At 46.3% G+C, this 23,391-nt stretch overlaps 1 protein-coding gene across 1 annotated transcript; it reads right to left on the reverse strand.

Moving 5' to 3' along the window:
• Positions 1–8,934: 8,934 nt before the first annotated feature.
• Positions 8,935–23,081, reverse strand: LOC140909051 (uncharacterized). The gene is made up of 5 exons (XM_073337427.1): positions 22,660–23,081; positions 18,436–18,522; positions 15,761–15,852; positions 10,237–10,812; positions 8,935–9,574 (listed from the first exon to the last, which is right to left on the reverse strand). Exons 1-5 carry the CDS (start codon positions 22,958–22,960, stop codon positions 9,524–9,526), a joined length of 1,107 nt encoding a protein of 368 aa, XP_073193528.1. The 5' UTR covers positions 22,961–23,081; the 3' UTR covers positions 8,935–9,523.
• Positions 23,082–23,391: the final 310 nt, after the last annotated feature.

A 23,391-nucleotide genomic window follows, 5' to 3' on the forward strand; every position in this document is an offset into this window, starting at 1 on the left:
AACCTGTTCTTGAGCTCTATTTCTCCTTCACTAGCCTGTCTTTTCCTCTGCTTGGTTCTCTTAGTCACATGCTTCCACTGTCCATTTTCTTCACCCAGCAGTCTCCCCTCAGAGTTCTTCAGTCCTGCTTTCTTCTGCAAGTCTGAGCTATTCCCTTCAGCCACCTCATGTCTTTGCTCCATAATCCGCTCGAACCCCCTTCTAAACTCAACCAGACTTTCCATCTCCAATCCTCGGATCTTCTCTTCCATCAGCTCTAGCAGACAGCACTTCATGCAGACAAAACTCTTACCAGGTACCCCCTCCAGGATCATGTACATACCACAGCTTCCACATCCAGTCATCTTCATTGTGTCTTCCCCTACATGGGTCACTCCCACTGCTGCCTCTGTATCCGTCGTAGCCTTCCCACCTAAATCCTGTTCATCTGGGAAACCCAAACCACACCAAAACACCAGCACCCACAGCAAAATCAAACCCCAAACAAGCGCCGCAATACAAACTCCCCTTTCAAACTCCCCTGTTTACAGCTCTGTTTGCTGGCTCCTGTGCCGCTGCAGCTGTTTGTGCCGCTGCCTGACTGGCTGGCTGCCTTTCTAGGAAGAACAAGACTTGTATAAGACTGTCTGGCATCATCTAATGATGGCATCACCACCTTTTTGCTGACCAACCATAGTGGGAGCAATACAGACTGCCCTCTGCTTCAGCATCTCTGATATCCAGCCTTTGATGGTCCTGGAACCAGATGTCATATTGCTCCCAAACCCGTTGGCCCACCCTTCTCCTTTAACCCCTAAGGAACAAATTCAGAGTTAGGCCTTAATGCTTTTATTCTCACACTGGCTTGTTTTAGATTATTATAACAGTGATAACTGCTTACTTGTTCATGTACTTTGCAAACTTGCCAGTTCTCTGGCACTAAATCTCTATCTTGCCAACCAGGTAAAAACTTCAAGCACAGGTTACTGGATCTTGCTGGAGTGGACAAGGGATAAATGGCCTTAGTGCTCACTGCAGCAGAATATTAGTTGAATGTGAATTTATTTCCAGACAAGCACTGACGTTTGTCACCTCGTTTAGTGCTGTCCCCTACAGAGAGAGAGATGGCTTGAACATGTTGGCCTTGCTGCCATTAGTGTTTATGCTAACATGAGATTAGTTCAATAGTACCACACTGAGGAAAGAAGAAAATATGCTAAGGAAAATTCAAAGGAAAAATATTACTTTGAGTGTTCCTTTAGGTGATGCATTCTGACATGACTCTGACCAGCAATGGTCTTCACACTGGAAAAAATATGATTTCAGATGCCAGTAAGTTTAATTAAGCTTCTCCACCCACTCCCGAAGTATGAATCCTTCAGAGATTTCAGAAAGAAAGCTGAAGAGGGCCAACCAAAATTGTTCTTGGTCTTGGCCAAGAAATGTAATTGATGATTCAGATTTCTCTAGTCATGAGTTTAAAGGTTGTTCTTCAAATGCTGTTAGATTTAGTTTAACAATAACCCCTTTGTCGTCATCTTGTTTATCCAAAGCACTTTTATCATCTGTTGGAAACATATCTTAAAAATCATAAAAAGAAAAGGAGTACTTGTGGCACCTTAGAGACTAACCAATTTATTTGAGCATAAGCTTTCGTGAGCTAGAGCTCACTTCATCGGATGCATCAGCGATGCGAATACAGACTAACACAGCTGCTACTCTGAAACCTTTAAAATAATAAAATTCCAGCTATTTGGTATAAACATAGTCCTGTTTTCACTTTCAGTTACAGCAGAATAAGTGGATCAGATGTTAAAATTTTTCTATATATATGAACTCAGACTAGAATGTAGAAAACACACTAACAGATCTCTTCTAAGAAAGTTTACTTCACAGAATGTACATGGTTTCTTTCCCCTCTTTGGTACTAAGGAGCCTGCCATGCCATTGCTTACCATGGACTGAACCAAGATTATTTTTCATTGTATTCCCAAGAAAAGGAGAGCTGAATTATTCTAAGATATTTTAAAATGTGTCCCCTGCATTTTCTTGTGGCATGTGTACATATTTTTATAAATACAATGAACAAATAACTCTAACAATAATAAATTTATTAGACCAATATCAACACAAACGAAAATCTCTTCCTCATATTCAGCTATAAACAAAAATAAACCTTCACCAATATGCCATCAAGCTATCGCCTGAGTAAACAGCTGGGCCTTGCGCCATGGGCGTTCCCTAAAAATGCTCTACTCCCAGCAGCTTCAAGCTTTTGCTAACAACTGCATGGTTGGCCCCCACCTGAATATCATTCATGATCTGATTTTGTACAGACACTTTGCTGGTGTAGCAGCCCACAGGCTCTCTTCAGGCCAACACAGATGTAACTGGATACACTAACAGCACTGATGTTCAGCCAGTAAGTGGACATTGGAGCCATACCAACATATCATTGTCTGTCCACATTGGAAGAAAGACAGGAGGCAATGGATGTGGTTTAATTAGGCTGCAATTTTATTCACTTAAAATACCTCGGAGTACCTGACAACAAATTGTACAGCATCACTTCTTTAATCAGTTCCACATAATGTATTGGGACCCTACTGCCTTTCCTTTGCAAGAGGTGAATAAAGGAGAGGGATAAGCTCCTGCTTTACCAGAACCCCCAAAACCACCTTCCTGAGCTCTTTTAGAGGGGGCTAGGAGAAGGAGGGGGGTCAGCTCCCTGTTGTATGAGATGTAGGAGCCTCGTCTCCCCCCTTTCTCCACTCCCATAAGGGATGTTTTTTTTTAAATCCTTTTCCAATCCATTTTACCATAACTGGATCCCTTCCATACCGTGTACCTGCTCTGGACATCTGCCACAAGTGCTACCCACTAAATTACAACATTATATAAGCTAACCCCCCTACTCCACCATGCTGGGTCCCAGACCTCTTGTGGGGAAGGTGAAAACCCCACTCTGCTTTGGCCAATCTAGCAGTGAGTGAAAAATTCCTCCCAGCCCCCGAAAGAAAAGGGCAACTTAATGCCCAAAGGGAGTCAAAAGGGAACCTGGCCCAGTTCATGGGTGTGGGGGTGCCACCCAATCCTGGAAAAGGAGGGCTTCTCCAGGCTGTATGCGATATAAATACCCCTGCAGTCTTCCAGTCAGCAGAAAGGGCAATGCAGTGACCTTCTGTTGCCCTGGTCCCAACTACTTCCTGCCCTTGCTGTTTGTCCTGGTAAATGTTCCCCTTCTCCTCACCTACTGTAAGAAGCTCTTAAAAAGGCAATGCCCCTTTTCTTCCAGCTGGCTGGACAAAGACCCCCTCACATGAAGATTGCGGTCAGCACATTCTCCTCTTCTGATTATCACCTCATCTAGGTGAAGATCTGGGCCGTGAATCCACCAAGCTTTCAGTAATCCCTAGAAAAACGAGCTGCCCAATTTAAGGATTGTACTGATGAGCTGGAGGAGAATTATAAGCCTGTGGTGATCAGAGCTGTTAATGCCTTCGCCCAAAGTTGCCCCCTCTCTGTACATTGACTAAGCGGATCAGGAGTGATGGAAGCTCCCTAAAAGTGTATGTGGGGGGGGATAGCACCAGTGCCTGAACAGTGGCCCTGCCCTCGCACCACCCCTTCCCCTCAGGCCCCGACCTTGTCGAGCCCCTTTCCCCCAATGTCCCGCCCTCTGCTCGCTCCTCTTCTCTCCCTCTCCCCCGTCACTCACCCTTACAGACCATCATGATTCGCTGATGGACTGCAGATGTGGTGAAACTTCAGATGTGGTGAAACTTCATTTGAATCTCTCTGCCAGCATCACTCATAGGACTACACCACTACAGTAAAGGAAATGAAAATGACATCTTCATCCTCCCCAGCTGCAAAATCACAGCTGCAGAGCTATATTGAATAGTCTAGTGGCTAATCAGTGTAGACTGCATAAACTAATATCTGAAACAAGCACTGACCACACCAGATGCAAGGTGAATTCACTGAGACAGAAAATCTTGAACCAGACAGAAAAAGATTCATCATGCCACCACCCGTGACTAAGCTTGGGCCCATTATGCTCAGTGAAGCGCAGAAAGCCCTGGGAAATCTTCAAGTCACCCCCTGTGATACGGTTGAAGCCCATAAAGACCCACTACTGATGGAACTGTTCAGCGCCTCTTTCAGGAGAGCAAACCTGCCAATCCCTGATGAGATTTGATTTGCCCAGTCCTCAGAAACCAGACCAACAACAAACCCTCCAAACAAACAAACGAACAATAAACCAAAACAAAACACGCATCCCCAACAAGAAACAACCACCACTACCAGCAGCAGAACATCTCTCCAACCACCATCCCATCACCGCTCTTGGTCTGGAAGAGCCTGAATTTTTTGATCTCCAGGATGCACTGAAAGTTGCATTTCTTTTTGCTGGCTGTGGCCGGGGGCTGGGTTGTGTGTGGTTGGAGGGATAGAGGGATTGGGTGAAGCAATTATTTTTGCTTGGGCGATTTTATGAAAAGAGGCTAGGTCAGCTGAGCAGCCCATGACTCTGTGGATTTTTTTGTCCTTATTGTATACTTAGTTACTATACATGCACTTAGAGCCATGGGATAAGCACTTTGTAAAATAAATTTGAATATAGTAAATAGCTTAAACAGGTCTGACCAGCAGAAGCACAGTGTAGAAGCTGCCTTTCAAACTCAACAGACTGACCTAGAAGTTACATGTATTTTATGTGCCTTAGACTTCGTCAATGCAGAGATTAAAAAACCCACGGCTGGCGCAGGTCAGTTGTCGAGCTGGTGGAGCTCATGCTCCAGGGCTGAAAAATTGCTAGGTAGATGTTCGGGATTGGGCTGGATCCCGAGCTCTAGAACTCTGTGAGGGTGGAGGGTCCCAGAGCTTGGACTCCAGGCCCGAACACCTATACGGCAAATTTTAGCCCCACATCCTGAGCCCTGTTAGCCCGAGTCAGCTGATCCGGTTCAGCTGTGGCCATGCTGTGGGGTTTTTACCCCTGTGTAGACATACCCTATGACCTTAGGCCTAGGTAGGGCCCCTATGGACAACTCCCTATACAAGTTATTCCTAGTTTTAATAGTAACAGATTGGTACATTTTAAATTGGGGTTTAGGCCTGGTCTCCCTATTTGTGGCCACAGTCTGCACTCGCAAATGAACTGCAGATACAGATCTTATCAGTTGCGGCCAATATTTTCAAAAGTGACTAATGATTTTGGATGCTTCCATTTTTGGGTCCGACTGGAGACACCTTAAAGGAACCTGATTTTCAGTTATGCTGAGTCCAAAATTATGAAAATCAGGCCCTTTTTGGGTGTCTCAAGTTAGCTATCCAAAAATGGAGGCACCCAAAATTACTAGTCACTTCTGAAAGTCTTGGCCATGTAGAACTACCATGTTGAACTACAAAAATGAAAAGTTAATTAGCTTTGAAAAGGCAATTAGCTACTGATATGTAACTACTCAAATAAGCACTCATCATTCCATTTTGTGTGCATAAATATTGGCATGCTGCAAACTGTGCCTGAAAGGAAGAGGCCAGCCATTTAAAATGTTGCCCCATAATGTACACCTATTTCTGTGTGATTTCTCACAGAGCCTGTCAGAACTCATAGTTTGTACAACTCTTTAGGATCCTTTAGGATGAAAGCTATAAAATAAATGTTGATATTCACTTGATCAATTATTTTCCTTGAGAACGCAATGAAAAATAACATTGATTTTCAGTCCAAGATAGTATTAAGCTACAATACTTAATAGTGGCCAGAGGAAAATCTTGAAAACTGCTAAAAAACCCTTTCAGACATTTGAAACATCCATTAAAAAGAATGGAAATAGTTTAGCACCATATAAATAATGAATTGCTTTTCTCCTATTTAACCTCTGAGTGGCATATGTGGCATCTATTTAAGAGAGAATAGTATCTTTATACAGCAGTTTAGTAACAAAAAGAATATAACTGAAACTGTATGAAGACTGTTATAGCAGTTTGCTGATGAGGGGTAAGATTTTCAGAAGGGCGTAAGTATTTAGAAGCCAAAATACCATTCTAAAAAGTAACTTAAGCCCAGAACCGCAAAGGTATTTAGGTGCCTAACTCCCATTGACTTTCAAAGAAATGTAGGCTCCTAAGTGTCTAAATCACTTTTTGAAAAGGGGACTTAGGCTCCCAAATCATTAAGATCACTCAACTACTTGTACTAGTTGGCGGAAAAGGGATAAATCTTGTAAATGTAAAATGATCTTGCACCAAAAAATACACCAGTGAAACAAGCATTGATGATCTGATGTTTGCATTAGATTTTGATGAAAGTCAGGCCTGGACTACACTAGGAAATTAGAACAGGAGTACTTGTGGCACCTTAGAAACTTAGGGTATGTCTACACTATGAAATTAGGTCGAATTTATAGAAGTCGGTTTTTTAGAAATCATTTTTATGTGGTCGATTGTGTGTCCCCCCACACAAAATGCTCTAAGTGCATTAAGTGCATTAACTCGGCGGAGCGCTTCCACAGTACCGAGGCTAGAGTCGACTTCCGGAGCATTGCACTGTGGGTAGCTATCCCACAGTTCCCGCAGTCTCCGCCGCCCATTGGAATTCTGGGTTGAGATCCCCAGTGCCTAATGGGGCAAAAACATTGTCGCGGGTGGTTCTGGGTACATGTCGTCAGGCCCTCCCTCCCTTCCTCCATGAAAGCAACAGCAGACAATCGTTTTGCGCCTTTTTTCCTGAGTTACCTGTGCAGACACCATACCATGGCAAGCATGGAGCCCGCTCAGCTCACTGTCACCGTATGTCTCCTGGGTGCTGGCAGACGTGGTACTGCATTGCTACACAGCAGCAGCCCATTGCCTGGTGGCAGCAGACGGTGCAATAGGCCTGATAATCATTGTCATCATGTACGAGGTGCTCCTGGCCGCCTCGGTAAGGTCGGTCAGGAGCGCCTGGGCAGATATGGGCGCAGGGTCTAAAATAGGAGTGACTTGACCAGGTCATTCTCTTTAGTCCTGCCAGCAGTCCTATTGCACTGTCTTCTGGCGAGCAGGCAGGAGATGAGGGTGGCTGGCAGTCCTACTGCACCATCTGGTGCCAGCCAAAGATGTAAAAGATAGATGGAGTGGATCAAAACAAGAAATATACCAGATTTGGTTTGTATTCATTTGCTCCCCCCTCCCTCCCCCTGTGAAATCAATGGCTGACAATCATTTCGGTGAGGTCAGTCAGGGGCACCTTGAAAAGTTTAATGGCAATTCAGTCCTGCCTGAAATACTGGGGGGAGGGATAGCACAGTGGGTTGAGCATTGGCCTGCTAAACCCAGGGATTTGAGTTCAGTCCTTGAGGGGGGCCATTCTGTGTGACAGTTGTTTTTATTTCTCCTTGATGTAAAGCCACCCCCTTTGTTGATTTTAATTCCCTGTAAGCCAACCCTGTAAGCCATGTCGTCAGTCACCCCTCCCTCCGTCAGAGCAACGTCAGACAATCATTCCGTGCCTTTTTTCTGTGCAGACGCCATACCACGGCAAGCATGGAGCCCGCTCAGATCACTTTGGCAATTAGGAGCACATTAAACACCGTACACATTATCCAAAAGTATGTGCAGCACCAGAACCTGGCAAAGCGAAACCGGGTGAGTAGGCGACGTCAGCGCAGTGACAAGAGTGATGAGGACATGGACATGGACTTCTCTCAGAGCACGGGCCCTGGCAATGTGGGCATCATGGTGCTAATGGGGCAGGTTCATGCGGTGGAATGCTGACTCTGGGTCTGGGAAACAAGAACAGACTGGTGGGACCGCATAGTGTTGCAGGTCTGGGACAATTCCTAGTGGCTGCGAAACTTTCGCATGCGTAAGGGCACTTTCATGGAACTTTGTGACTTGCTTTCCCTTGCCCTGAGGTGCAAGAATACCAAGATGAGAGCAGCCCTCACAGTTCACAAGCAAGTGGCAACAGCCCTATGGAAGCTTGCAACGCCAGACAGCTACTGGTCAGTTGGGAATCAATTTGGAGTGGGCAAATCTACTGTGGGGGCTGCTGTGATGCAAGTAGCCAACACAATCAAAGATCTGCTAATATCAAGGGTAGTGACCCTGGGAAATGTGCAGGTCATAGTGGATGGCTTTGCTGCAATGGGATTCCCTAACTGTGGTGGGGCCATAGACGGATCCCATATCCCTATCTTGGCACCAGAGCACCAAGCCAGAGAGTACATAAACCGCAAGGGGTACTTTTCAATAGTGCTGCAAGCACTGGTGGATCACAAGGGACATTTCACCAACATCAACGTGGGATGGCTGGGAAAGGTACATGACGCTTGCATCTTCAGGAACTCTGGTCTCTTTCAAAAGCTGCAGGAAGGGACTTTGTTCCCAGATAAGAAAATAACCATTGGGGATGTTGAAATGCCTATAGTTATCCTTGGGGACCCAGCCTACCCCTTTATGCCATGGCTCATGAAGCCGTACACAGGCAGCCTGGACAGTAGTCAGGAGCTGTTCAACTATAGGCTGAGCAAGTGCAGAATGGTGGTAGAATGTGCATTTGGACGTTTAAAGGCGCGCTGGCGCAGTTTACTGACTCGCTTAGACCTCAGCGAAACCAATATTCCCACTGTTATTACTGCTTGCTGTGGCTCCATAATATCTGTGAGAGTAAGGGGGAGACGTTTATGGCAGGGTGGGAGGTTGAGGCAAATCGCCTGGCTGCTGGTTACGCACAGCCAGACACCAGGGCGGTTAGAAGAGCACAGGAGGGCGCGGTACGCATCAGAGAAGCTTTGAAAACCAGTTTCATGACTGGCCAGGCTACGGTGTGATAGTTCTGTTTGTTTCTCCTTCATGAAACCCCCCACCCCTTGGTTCACTCTACTTCCCTGTAAGCTAACCACCCTCCCCTCCTCCCTTCGATCACCGCTTGCAGAGGCAATAAAGTCATTGTTGCTTCACATTCATAAATGCTTTATTAATTCATCACAGAAATAGGGGGATAACTGCCAGGGTAGCCGGGATGGGTGGTGGAGGAGGGAAGCACTGGGAGGGGTGGTGGAGGAGGGAAGGACAAGGCCACACAGCACTTTAAAAGTTTAAAAGTTTAAAACTTATTTAATGCCAGCCTTCTGTTGCTTGGACAATCCTCTGGGGTGGAGTGGCCGGGTGGCCGGAGGCCCCCCACCACATTCTTGGGCGTCAGGGAGGCTATGGGGAGGCTATGGAACTTGGGGAGGAGGGCAGTTGGTTACACAGGGGCTGTGGTAGCAGTCTGTGCTCCTGCTGGCTTTCCTGCTGCTCAACCATATGCTGGAGCATATTAGTTCGATCCTCTAGCAGCCTCAGCATTGAATCCTGCCTCCTCTCATCACGCTGCCGCCACCTTTCAGCTTCAGCCCTCTCTTCAGCCCGCCACCTCTCCTCCCGGTCATTTTGTGCTTTCCTGCACTCTGACATTGTCTGCCTCCATGCATTCCTCTGTGCTCTGTCAGTGTGGGAGGACAGCATGAGCTCAGAGAACATTTCATCGCAAGTGCGTTTTTTTCACCTTCTAATCCTCGCTAGCCTCTGGGAAGGAGAAGATCCTGTGAAACACATGCAGCTGGTGGAGAAAAAAAAAGGGACAGTGGTATTGAAAAAGTCACATTTTATAGAACAATGGGTACATTCTTTCACTGTAAACCTTGCTATTAACATTACATACATAGCACATGTGCTTTCGTTCCAAGGTCACATTTTGCCTTCCCCCACCACGTGGCTAACCCCTCCTCCCTTCCCCCTCCCCGTGGCTAACAGTGGGGAACATTTCTGTTCAGGCACAGGCAAACAGCCCAGCAGGAACGGGCACCTCTGAATGTCCCCTTAAGAAAAGCACCATATTTCAACCAGGTGACTATGAATGATATCACTCTCCTGAGGATAACACAGAGAGATAAAGAACGGATGTTGTTTGAACACCAGCAAACATACACTGCAATGCTTTGTTCTGCAATGATTCCCGAGTACGTGCTACTGGCCTGGAGTGGTAAAGTGTCCTACCATGGTGGACGGGATAAGGCTGCCCTTCCCAGAAACCTTTTGCAAAGGCTTTGGGAGTGCATCCAGGAGAGCTTGATGGAGATGTCCCTGGAGGATTTCTGCTCCATCCCCAGGCACGTTAACAGACTTTTCCAGTAGCTGTACTGGCTGTGAATGCCAGGGCAAATTAATCATTAAACACACTTGCTTTTAAATCATGTATACTATTTTAAAAGGTATACTCACCAGAGGTCCCTTCTCCGCCTGGTGGGTCCGGGAGGCAGCCTTGGGTGGGTGGGAGGCAGCCTTGGGTGACTCCAGGTCCAGGGTGAGAAACAGTTCTTGGCTGTCGGGAAAACCGGTTTCTCCGCTTGCTTGCTGTGAGCTAGCTTCCTTGTCCTCAAAACCTGCTTCCGTGTTGCCTCCATCGCCATTGAAGGAGTCAAACAACACCGTTGGGGTAGTGGTGGCTGAATCCCCTAAAATGGCATGCAGCTCATCATAGAAGCGGCATGTTTGGGGCTCTGACCCGGAGCGGCCGTTCGCCTCTCTGGTTTTCTGGTAGGCTTGCCTCAGCTCCTTAAGTTTCACACGGCACTGCTTCGGATCCCTGTTATGGCCTCTGTCCTTCATGCCCTGGGAGATTTCGACAAATGTTTTGGCATTTCGAAAACTGGAATGGAGTTCTGATAGCACGGATTCCTCTCCACATACAGTGATCAGATCCCGTACCTCCCGTTCGGTCCATGCTGGAGCTCTTTTGCGATTCTGGGACTCCACCATGGTCACCTCTGCTGATGAGCTCTGCATGGTCACCTGCAGCTGGCCAAACAGGAAATGAAATTCAAAAGTTCGCAGGCCTTTTCCTGTCTACCTGGCCAATGCATCTGAGTTGAGAGTGCTGTCCAGAGCAGTCACAATGGATCATTCTGGGATAGCTCCCAGAGGCCAATACCATCTAATTGCATCCACAGTACCCCAAATTCGACCTGGCAAGGCTGATTTCAGCGCTAATCCCCTTGTCGGGGATGGAGTAAAGAAATCGATTTTAAGAGCCCTTTAAATTGGAAAAAAGGGTTTCATCGTGTGGATGGGTGCAGGGTTAAATCAATTTAACGCTGCTAAATTAGACCTCAACTCCTAGTGTAGATCAGGGCTAACAAATTTATTAGAGCATAAGCTTTCGTGAGCTACAGTTCACTTCATTGGATGCATAGAATAGAACATATAGTAAGATATACATAGAAATAAGTTGGAGGTTACCATACAAACTGTGAGAGGCTAATTAGTTAAGATGAAAAGGAGTACTTGTGGCACCTTAGAGACTAACCAATTTATTTGAGCATGAGCTTTCGTGAGCTACAGCTCATGCTCAAATAAATTGGTTAGTCTCTAAGGTGCCACAAGTACTCCTTTTCTTTTTGCGAATACAGACTAACACGGCTGTTCCTCTGAAACCTGTAGTTAAGATGAGCTATTCTCAGCAGGAGAAAAAGAACTTTTGTAGTGATAATCAAGATGGACCATTTAGACAGTTGACAAGAAGGTGTGAGGATACTTAACTTAAGGAAATAGATTCAATATGTGTAAGACCCAGCCACTCCCAGTCTCTATTCAAACCCAAGTTAATGGTATCTAGTTTGCATATTAATTCAAGCTCAGCAGTTCCTCGTTGGAGTCTGTGTTTGAAGATTTTCTGTTGCAAAATTGCCACCCTTAAATCTTTTACTGAGTGGCCACAGAGATTGAAGTGTTCTCCTACCTGTTTTTGAATGTTGTGATTCCTGAGGTCAGATTTGTGTGCATTTTTCTTTTGCGTAGAGACTGTCCGGTTTGGCCAATGTATATGGCAGAGGGGCATTGGTGGCACATGATGGCATATATCACATTGGTAGATGTGCAGGTGAATAAGCCCCTGATGGCGTGGCTAATGTGATTAGGTCCTATGATGGTGTCACTTGAATAAATATGTGGACAGAGTTGGCATCGGGCTTTGTTGCAAGGATAGGTTCCAGGCTTAGTGTTTTTGTTGTGTGGTGTGTGGTTGCTGGTGAGTTGCTTTAGGTTGGGGGGCTGTCTGTAAGCGAGGACTAGGAAATTAGGTTGGTATAGCTACGTAACTTAGAGGTGTGAAAAATCCACACCTCTGAGTGATGCTTTGAACCCAACCTGACCCCGCCAGGGTAGATGGGAGAATTCTCCTGTTGACCTAGCTACTGCCTCATGAAGAAGTGTAGTACCTATGCTTCTGTTAGTATAGATAGTGTCTTCACTGAAGCCCTGCAGCTGCACCACTGCATTATTTTAAGTATAGACAGACTCTCAGACATGGTAATTAGCAGGACTACTTTCATGTGTGAAAGTAAATTTCCCACCCTCACACCTTTTGGGAGGAAAGGATTGCAGTGTTGGTGTGCTTTGTCTCTCAACAAAAGCAGCTGCTTATCCCTCTGTCAGAGTGCCCTCTTCTGTCTGCTTTATGGAATAATAGAATTATAGTATACACAACTGCAGTGACTCTGTGCTTTAGAAACACTTGTGCTAGGGAGAACATGCATGTGGTTAAACTCACCAAGTAATACATACTTTAAATTTATTAGCATTATCGGTTTAGCATTTATTTAAATAAATCATTTCCCTAAAATTAATAGCTTTGGTCTTACAATATTTGAAAGAAAAAAAAAACACTTAAAAATTTCATTAAGTAGAGAAGCATAATTACTCAGGTTCCAGGCAGGAGCATATCCTTGTTGCAAAAATAGTCTTTATATATGCCCATATTCTGATCAACCCAGAAAGCTTTCCTCTCCACCTTCCCTTAACCTATAGTTTAGGAATAAATTGCACAGACCACATACACCATATTGATATTGAATTAAAAAATCATTAATACACCTTCTTTTACCCCCTTCTCACCAGCCTTTATCCCTGGGTCATGATGGGTGTATTTAGCATGTAACCAGAAAGCTGAAAATAATGTTGCCCTTTTTGGCCTGAGGAGTTAGCCAGTTTTCAGATTTATGTGTGTTGTCTCTGTTAGGAGGAGAAATTGATGATGGAGTGTGATAAAAGAAGTGGGGAGGGAGCTCCCTTTTATGGACATCCAGCCATCCAGTAGCTATAAAATCCCTCTTGGTAGCTGTTTTCTAATTGCTCTACCTGTAAAGGGTTAAAAAGTCTCACTGCTATGCATAGGTAAAGGGAAGTGAGTGGGCACCTGGCCAAAAGAGCCAATGGGAAGACTAGTTTCAGAGTAACAGCCGTGTTAGTCTGTATTCGCAAAAAGAAAAGGAGTACTTGTGGCACCTTAGAGACTAACCAATTTATTTGAGCATAAGCTTTCGTGAGCTACAGCTCACTTCATCGGATGCATACTGTGGAAACTGCAGAAGACATTATATACACAGAGACCATGAAACAATACCTCCTCCCACCCCACTCTCCTGCTGGTAATAGCTTATCTAAAGTGATCACTCTCCTTACAATGTGTATGTTAATCAAGTTGGGCCATTTCCAGCACAAATCCAGACTAGAACTTTTTAAAATTGAAACAAGACTCCCCTTTTGTCTGTCTGTCTGTCTGTTCTCGGGGACAGGGCAAAATTATGCTGTGAGAAGCTTGGGTCAGGTATGAAAAATCATCGGTATCATACCTAGAAACGACTCATCTAAAACCCCAGAAATGTAAGTAAATCAGGAAATGTCTAGGAAGATGCAATTAGGTTTATCCGTTTTATTTCTTTATGGCTTGTGGATTCCTCTGTGCTAACCCCAAGCGCTTTTGTTTTGCTTGTAACCTTTAAGCTGGACCTCAAGAGAGCTATTCTTGATGCTTAATCCTTGTAGGGTTTTTTTTTTTTAAATCTAGCAAAAGCCTAAATTCCCAGATATATTTTCTTCTTTTTTTCAATTAATAAAATTTACTTTTTTAAATAACAGAATTGGATTTTTGTGTCTTAAGAGGTTTGTGCAGATGTTGTTTAATTAGCTGGTGGCAACAGCTGATTTTCCTTTTTTTTCTTTCTCAGCTCTTCCCTGGAGGAGGGGTGAAAGGGCTTCCACAGGAAGGAATTCCCAAGTGCGCCTTCCTGGGCTCTCAAAGGGGTTCTGCATTTGACTGGTGGCAGCATCTACCCATCCAAGGTCAGAGAGAAGCTGTAACCTTGGGAGTTTAATACAAGCCTGGAATGGCCTGTATTAATTTTTATAGTCCTTGCGGGCCCCCACCTTCTGCACTCAAAGTGCCAGAGTGGGGAATGAGACTTGACCTGGTGACAGAGTGGTGGGATCATTTTGAACCAGAGGCACAGACCTCAGGATTTTAAAAGGACACATTTTTCCTTTTGGCAGCCCTGCAAAGCCAGGGAGTTTTTTTTCTTTCTTTTCTTTTCTTTGCTGCCTGGTGGGGAACAGGCACACAAAGGGTTCAGCCTGCCAAGCCAGGGAGTCCAACAAGCAGATTTGAATCGGACTACTCTGGTAGTAAAGTTAAGCATGTGCATAAATGTTTGCAGAATCAGAGCCTTTTATTTCAGAGGCTAAAGGATTCCTACTCCTGAGGGAATTCTGCATACACAAAAAGGTTTGCACCAAAACCAAAATTGGGCATACATATTTAAAATATATTTAAAGATTCTGCAAATGTTTTTTATCAATAAGTAAATGTGGAGGCGCCAGCATGGCAGGGAGGAGCACAGGCCACTGGCTGCACAGAGGTGGGAGATCACCCTGCAGTCCCCCCCGGGACAGGGCCTTGGAGGTGAGGCTGCACCCGACCCTGACATGGTGCAAGTGCTGGGTCTGCCTCAGAAAAACCCCAGGGCCCTGCCCCTTTGCGCCAGGTGCACTGGTGTGGGCAGGCAGGCTCAGCCCATCAGGATCCAAGTATGGAGGGACTTAGTGTGCGGGGGATCCAGCTATGGGGTGAGAGGGTTCTGTGTGGGGCAATCTGGGTGCGGGTGGCTCAGTGGGGTCTGGATGCAGGGGGGATCTGGATGCAGGGGGCTCCGGGTGCAGGGGCAATTGGACTCTGCAGGGGGGTCCCGATGAAGGTGGTTGGGCTCAGCAGGGAGAGCTGGGTGTCGGGGGATGGGGCTTGGCAGGGGGGTCTGGGTGTGGTGGGGATCAGCAGGCTGGTGCGGGGACCTGGGGCTCATCAGGGTGAGGATTTGAGTGCAGGCGGCTCAGTATGGCGTGGTCTGGGTGCAGCAGTGGGGGTTCAGATGCAGGGGAGTGGGACTTGGCAGTGGGGTCTGGGTGCAGGGGGACTCCAAATGCGTGGGATGGGGGTTCAAATGTAGGGGGCTGAGCGGGGATGGTCTGGGTGCAGGGATGGGTGTCTAGATGCAAGGGGAGATGGGGTTCAGCAGGGGGTCTAGGTGCAGGGGGCTCCAGATGCAGTGGGTGAGGGTCGGTGAGGTGGGGGTTAGGGTGCAGGGGGTTTGGTGGGGGGTTCTGGTTGCAGGGGTGTGTGGCTCAGCAGGGGGTTATGGGTATGGGGTGTCAAGATGAATGGGGGTTGGGCAGATGGGGGAGCAGCTCCCTGTACAGGGATCCCTCCCCACATGGCTGAGGAGTGATGGGGGCAGGAAATGAGGGGGAGGTGGATAGGGGCAGAGCTTCTTGCTGCTGGTGGAGGTTTCTGGGGTGGGTCTGACATGGCCCTGGCCCAGGCTGCTCCTTGCAGGGGAAGAGGAAGTCCTATCTCCCCGCCTCCAGGATGGTGGCCAGGACGTCCCCAGCCTTCCTCCCTCTCTCTAGAGTGATTTACCTCTCTACCAGCTGATGCAGACGCCCAAAACAACATGCCAGCACTGCTGGGGAGTGGCGCATAACCGCTCTTGTGGCTTCCCTTTGCTTCCCCTGTAAGAAAGTAATTTTTCTGTGGGAAAGCAAAGAAATCTGCGGAGGACATGAATTCTGGGCATGCACAGTGATGCAGAATTCCCCCAGGAGTAAAGGATGAGTTTGCATTTATAATTAAAAAAATAACTAAAGAGAAATTTCTAATCTATTTTGGTTGTCCATGAGGGAACAAACCTCTCAGCTTTTGGCTGAACAAATGCCCTAACATTATATCCTCTTTGCTTAAGTCCAATACGATCGTTTATTCTTGAACTCAAGTCTTTACCAGCCATTTTGTGCTAATGGAGAACTAGTTGTAGTTCTTGAAAAATAATAGCATATCAAGCTAGATACTACCTCTCAGCACATTGGTATTGTACAAGTGTTATTACTCAGACTCCTAAATTTTTAACTTTTCTGAGGAAAACAAGTGTTAAAAATACCACAGTTCTGTACATTAATGAAAATTACATGTCTGTATGACACTCTTGATATTATTCTATAACGTGAACACTTTATAGTGTGAACAATTCAGTCAGTGCAATAACTTTTACTGTGCTTTCCTTTATAGGTAACTATAACTTGCGTTGTAGTTAAGAGCTTACATTTATCAGCCTTAGCTTTGTTTATAAGGTTTTACATCTTAGCTGTAAAAAATAAATCCTTGATTTATATTTGCTAAGCAAAATCTCAAGATAGTCCAAAGGTAAATTTGATTCTTTGTGTATGCCTATAATTCAATATCTTAATTTTCACAAACAGAAGAGTATGTAACATTTTCCCTACTTAAAGTAGCATTAAAAGATATCACACACTCAAAGAACTGTGTTGAAATAACATTTTGAGACTGGCTTACATTTAAAATAAAATATCAAACAAATGGGACATCCATAGCTGAAATTGAAAGTCCATCCTTAAGGGAAGTCAGTCTCAAAACTAATGGCTGGCTAGTGAGTTGGTGGTATGTTGGTGGTAAGGTGGTATGTTGGTGGTAAGGTCTCATAACAGGCCTTAGTTCTAACTTAGCCAGTTAGGGGATGATGTTTGTAGTATGATAAACAAGGAATTGCCTGAATGTAGACCACTAACTTGTGATCCAAATTGGCTTCTTCTAATACTCTGACGAGAAGCCATGGGCAGGCAATTGTAATTTCCAGTATCTACTGGTTGACTAACTGAAGAATAACTTATTTTTATTTTGAGAGTTATATTTTTGGGAATCCCTTTTAACTTTAATTTGTGACTAATAAACCAGCTGGTCTGAGGGGGTGACCAACTGATTTGGGACCTTTTCCTAATTCTGGTCAAACTTACTGGAGCATTATATGGTGTGGGATTAACATCAAATGTGTCCACTCTTCACAGACCAATCTTCATTTTGTTCAATAATGAAATATCGGATGGCTGTCATGCATTTTGACATCCAAGGAGGATCCATAGGGTAAGCAGGAAAAGCTTCCAATTCTGTTTTGGAAAGTGTAGGAAACTCTTGGTTGTTCAGTTCATGTGGACTCTACACATACTGGGTTCCGCAGTGTCTCCATAAAAGGGTTTGTGTTAGATCAATCCCTGCAGGTGTGTGGAGCCCAAGCCTCCAAGAGAACACCCACCCTCTACCTCCCCAAGTGCCCCATGGACCCTGCTCATCAGTTGCCCCATCCGCTTTGTCATCTTTGAGGAAGTTAGCCAATGCTCTGTGGCACTGTGTGGCACTAGCCCTTTAAGAGAGTGTACGGTCAGTGCACCCTGTGGTTGGTCAGCTGACCCAAATTTGGTTTTAAAGAGAGCGCCTGGTTCTATAAAAGGTCAGAGAGCGTGAGCACCTGTGAGGGAGGATTGGTTGTGTGTGGGTTGGTAAGTTTTGTAAGGAAGCTGAAGGAGTAGCAGAGCTGCTAGAGTCCCCTGAGAGGGGAGGTAGTGAGAGCCTAAATTGTGATGGGTGAGTGGAGGAACTGTTTTGTTTGTTTGTGGTTTGGACAATACACCTGCCTAAAAGAGTCTGTGGGAGTGGCAGCAAATCCTTAGCAAGCTGGGCAGAAGCCCTGTCTTGTGATGCTCTGACCTTCCCCTGCATGCACATTTCCAGTTGAGTTAGCTTTGCTTTCCTGGTGTGTCAGGGGGAAACAGAGAGGTGCTCACTATGAAGATTTAGGGTGACCACATGGTCAAGGGCACTGTCTCTTACCTTGCTCATAAATGTCTTCATAGGGGATAGGAACATTTTGGGCCCCAAATTCCCTCCTCTCTATCAGTGTCCCATCTGTCTGCCCTTTATTATGTCTCTCTAAGGTAGTCAAATTCACCTAACAACTGCATGTCACTGTTCTCTCACATTTCTACTGTGGCTGTTTTACGGCACTGTTATAACTTGTTTGTGGGCTGCCAGTGAATGTGCAATGGGAACTTAAAGCCATGGTAAACTGAGATGCTGCATCCCTAAGGAATGAGTCTCTTAGGGACTCACTTTGAAAGTAAACTATAGTCCTGTTCAATATGGCATCATTTTATTGTCTGGGTGCATCTGCACATAATCTTTACTTCAGGTTCTGAACAACATGAAAAGGCTTACAAGAGATAAATTAGACTAAGTATAGCACTCACCATTAATCATGAGACTAAACAAGCAGGAGCTCTGGAGAATGTACACAGCTGCCAGGCCATTTATCTTGTTGTCAGAAGAAGATTCTCCTGCGGAGAGGAACTCAGATGTGGTGGTTTGGCCTCTTTTGTGTGTCTGTGTTTCAGTTTGCAGACAATACTTGTGTGTGTATATATGATACTAAAATCACCTAGACCTTAAAGTGCAGTTCTGTGCTGAAAAATTTCTGTAAAAGTGTCACCTTCCTGCTCAACAGATCAGTACCTTATGTGCACTGAGAATCGTGCTTGCCTATGTAAGGGACAAAAGTGTTTACTACTTTTTACTTCTGAATGAGTACATTAGATTGTATTCTGACGCACTTAACAGAATTCTTAGCTACATTCAAATTACAGGCCTGCATTCTGCCCTAAGTTCACCTGTGCAATCCAACAGAGGACAAGATGTATCTCATGGTGATGTGGTAAGATAGAAAGTGCACAGTTTGATCTTCAGTTCAGATTGAATATGTGATGTTGGAGCTGGCAGTTAGTAAAACCCATTTTTATAGAATCATAGAATCATAGAATATCAGGGTTGGAAGGGACCCCAGAAGGTCATCTAGTCCAACTCCCTGCTCGAAGCAGGACCAATTCCCAGTTAAATCATCCCAGCCAGGGCTTTGTCAAGCCTGACCTTAAAAACCTCTAAGGAAGGAGATTCTACCACCTCCCTAGGTAACGCATTCCAGTGTTTCACCACCCTCTTAGTGAAACAGTTTTTCCTAATATCCAATCTAAACCTCCCCCACTGCAACTTGAGACCATTATTCCTCGTTCTGTCATCTGCTACCATTGAGAACAGTCTAGAGCCATCCTCTTTGGAACCCCCTTTCAGGTAGTTGAAAGCAGCTATCAAATCCCCCCTCATTCTTCTCTTCTGCAGACTAAACAATCCCAGCTCCCTCAGCCTCTCCTCATAAGTCATGTGTTCCAGACCCCTAATCATTTTTGTTGCCCTTCGCTGGACTCTCTCCAATTTATCCACATCCTTCTTGTAGTGTGGGGCCCAAAATTGGACACAGTACTCCAGATGAGGCCTCACCAATGTCGAATAGAGGGGAACGATCACGTCCCTCAATCTGCTCGCTATGCCCCTACTTATACATCCCAAAATGCCATTGGCCTTCTTGGCAACAAGGGCACACTGCTGACTCATATCCAGCTTCTCATCCACTGTCACCCCTAGGTCCTTTTCCGCAGAACTGCTGCCTAGCCATTCGGTCCCTAGTCTGTAGCGGTGCATTGGATTCTTCCGTCCTGCACTTATCCTTATTGAACCTCATCAGATTTCTTTTGGCCCAATCCTCCAATTTGTCTAGGTCCTTCTGTATCCTATCCCTCCCCTCCAGCGTATCTACCACTCCTCCCAGTTTAGTATCATCCGCAAATAAGCTGAGAGTGCAATCTACACCATCCTCCAGATCATTTATGAAGATATTGAACAAAACCGGCCCCAGGACCGACCCTTGGGGCACTCCGCTTGACACCGGCTGCCAACTAGACATGGAGCCATTGATCACTACCCGTTGAGCCCGACAATCTAGCCAGCTTTCTACCCACCTTATAGTGCATTCATCCAGCCCATACTTCCTTAACTTGCTGACAAGAATACTGTGAGAGACCGTGTCAAAAGCTTTGCTAAAGTCAAGAAACAATACATCCACTGCTTTCCCTTCATCCACAGAACCAGTAATCTCATCATAGAAGGCGATTAGATTAGTCAGGCATGACCTTGGTGAATCTATGCTGGCTGTTCCTGATCACTTTCCTCTCATGCAAGTGCTTCAGGATTGATTCTTTGAGGACCTGCTCCATGATTTTTCCAGGGACTGAGGTGAGGCTGACTGGCCTGTAGTTTCCAGGATCCTCCTTCTTCCCCTTTTTTAAAGATTGGCACTACATTAGCCTTTTTCCAGTCATCCGGGACTTCCCCCGTTCGCCACGAGTTTTCAAAGATAATGGCCAATGGCTCTGCAATCACAGCCGCCAATTCCTTCAGCACTCTCGGATGCAACTCGTCCGGCCCCATGGACTTGTGCACGTCCAGCTTTTCTAAATAGTCCCTAACCACCTCTATCTCCACAGAGGGCTGGCCATCTCTTCCCCATTTTGTGATGCCCAGCGCAGCAGTCTGGGAGCTGACCTTGTTAGTGAAGACAGAGGCAAAAAAAGCATTGAGTACATTAGCTTTTTCCACATCCTCTGTCACTAGGTTGCCTCCCTCATTCAGTAAGGGGCCCACACTTTCCTTGGCTTTCTTCTTGTTGCCAACATACCTGAAGAAACCCTTCTTGTTACTCTTGACATCTCTTGCTAGCTGCAGCTCCAGGTGCGATTTGGCCCTCCTGATATCATTCCTACATGCCCGAGCAATATTTTTATACTCTTCCCTGGTCATATGTCCAACCTTCCACTTCTTGTAAGCTTCTTTTTTATGTTTAAGATCCGCTAGGATTTCACCATTAAGCCAAGCTGGTTGCCTGCCATATTTACTATTCTTTTGACTCATCGTGATGGTTTGTCCCTGTAACCTCAACAGGGATTCCTTGAAATACAGCCAGCTCTCCTGGACTCCTTTCCCCTTCATGTTAGTCCCCCCAGGGGATCCTGGCCATCCGTTCCCTGAGGGAGTCGAAGTCTGCTTTCCTGAAGTCCAGGGTCTGTATCCTGCTGCTTACCTTTCTTCCCTGCGTCAGGATCCTGAACTCAACCAACTCATGGTCACTGCCTCCCAGATTCCCATCCACTTTTGCTTCCCCCACTAATTCTACCCGGTTTGTGAGCAGCAGGTCAAGAAAAGCGCCCCCCCTAGTTGGCTCCTCTAGCACTTGCGCCAGGAAATTGTCCCCTACGCTTTCCAAAAACTTCCTGGATTGTCTATGCACTGCTGTATTGCTCTCCCAGCAGATATCAGGAAAATTAAAGTCACCCATGAGAATCAGGGCATGCGATCTAGTAGCTTCCGTGAGCTGCCGGAAGAAAGCCTCATCTACCTCATCCCCCTGGTCCGGTGGTCTATAGCAGACTCGCACCACTACATCACTCTTGTTGCACACACTTCTAAACTTAATCCAGAGACACTCAGGTTTTTCTACAGTTTCGTACCAGAGCTCTGAGCAGTCATACTGCTCCCTTACATACAGTGCTACTCCCCCACCTTTTCTGCCCTGCCTGTCCTTCCTGAACAGTTTATAACCATCCATGACAGTACTCCAGTCATGTGAGTTATCCCACCAAGTCTCTGTTATTCCAATCACGTCATAGTTCCTTGACATCACCAGGACCTCCAGTTCTCCCTGCTTGTTTCCAAGGCTTTGTGCATTTGTATATAAGCACTTGAGATAACCTGCTGATCGCCCCTCATTCCCAGTATGAGGCAGGAGCCCTCCCCTCACAGACATTCCTGCCTGTGCTTCCTCCCGGTATCCCGCTTTCCCACTTACCTCAGGGCTTTGGTCTCCTTCCCCCGGTGAACCTAGTTTAAAGCCCTCCTCACTAGGTTAGCCAGCCTGCTGGCAAAGATGCTCTTCCCTCTCTTCGTAAGATGGAGCCCGTCTCTGCCCAGCACTCCTCCTTCATGGAACACCATCCCATGGTCAAAGAATCCAAAGCCTTCTCTCCGACACCACCTGCGTAGCCATTCGTTGACTTCGACGATTTGACGGTCCCTACCCAGGCCTTTTCCTTCCACGGGAAGGATGGACGAGAACACCACTTGCGTCTCCAACTCCTTTATCCTTCTTCCCAGAGCCACGTAGTCCGCAGTGATCTGCTCAAGGTCATTCTTGGCAGTATCATTGGTGCCCACGTGGAGAAGCAGGAAGGGGTAGCGATCCGAGGGCTTGATGAGTCTCGGCAGTCTCTCCGTCACATCGCGAATCCTAGCCCCTGGCAAGCAGCAGACTTCTCAGTTTTCCCAGTCAGGACGGGAGATAGATGACTCAGTCCCCCGGAGGAGAGAGTCCCCGACCACCACCACCCGCCTTCTCCTCTTGGGAGTGGTGGTCGTGGAACCCCCAACCTCAGGACATCGCATCTCATGCCTTCCAACCAGCGGAGTCTCCTTCTGCTTTCTCGCCCCAGACATATCATCTAGTCCACTCTCCGCAACGGTACCTGTGGAGAGAACATGAAAGCGGTTAGTTACCTGTGTCTGTGTTACTGGAACCCGGACATTCCGCTTACCTCTTCTGGAGGTCACATGTTGCCACGCTTCTTCACTGGCCTCTTGGCTCCTCTGTGCAACCTGCTCTATATCTTTAGAGCTTTGTGCCCCTAGAAGCATATCCTGAGTTTTGTCCAGAAAATCCTCAGTTTCTCGTATGCAACGCAGGGTTGTTATCTGTTGCTCCAGACCTTCAATCTTCTCTTCCAATATGGAGACCAGCTTGCACTTTGTACAGACAAAGTCGCTTCTGTCCTGTGGAAGAAAGACAAACATGGCACATCCAGTGCAGGTCACAATAGCTGAACCCCCCCCTTCCATATCACCTTCCTACTATGAGCTTCCTCAGAGCAGTTTGCAAGACGTAAGCCTCACTGGGCTCACTCCAGGCGAACTCCCAGGCAAACTCCTGCTGTGAGCTGCTCTGCTGTCCCCCGCCACTCAGCTGGTTCGCGAAGCTCTGGCTATTTTTAAACAGCCAGGCTTCCCTGACACAAACAAAGGGACACCCTAATGCCCGCCCCCTGCAGGCTAGCAGCCAATCAGACACTCACTCAGGCTCTCACACTGCCCTCCCAGCAAACACACGCTCGGATACTTCCTCAGCAAGCAAACACACACACACTCGGATACTTACCAGTTCCAGGCAAACTCCTGTTTTTCTGTTCTTAAACAGAGTAAATCATTGAAGAACAAGGCACTTTGTACCCCTCTATGCCATTTTCAGAGTGATTTTTTCAATGTCAAAGCAC

Source organism: Lepidochelys kempii, chromosome 3, assembly GCF_965140265.1.
Source record: "Lepidochelys kempii isolate rLepKem1 chromosome 3, rLepKem1.hap2, whole genome shotgun sequence".
Lineage (NCBI taxonomy): Eukaryota > Metazoa > Chordata > Testudines > Cheloniidae > Lepidochelys > Lepidochelys kempii.

Coding starts and splice junctions, on each gene's coding strand:
- LOC140909051 (XM_073337427.1), bottom strand. CDS start 22,960: ATGGAAGGGGGGGGTTCAGCTATTGTGACCTGCACTGGATGTGCCATG. Junction 18,523..22,659: donor ACATGTGACCTCCAGAAGAG/GTAAGCGGAATG, acceptor TCCTCTCCGCAG/GAGAATCTTCTTCTGACAAC. Junction 15,853..18,435: donor GTTTAGTCTCATGATTAATG/GTGAGTGCTATA, acceptor ACTTTCTTACAG/GGGAAGCAAAGGGAAGCCAC.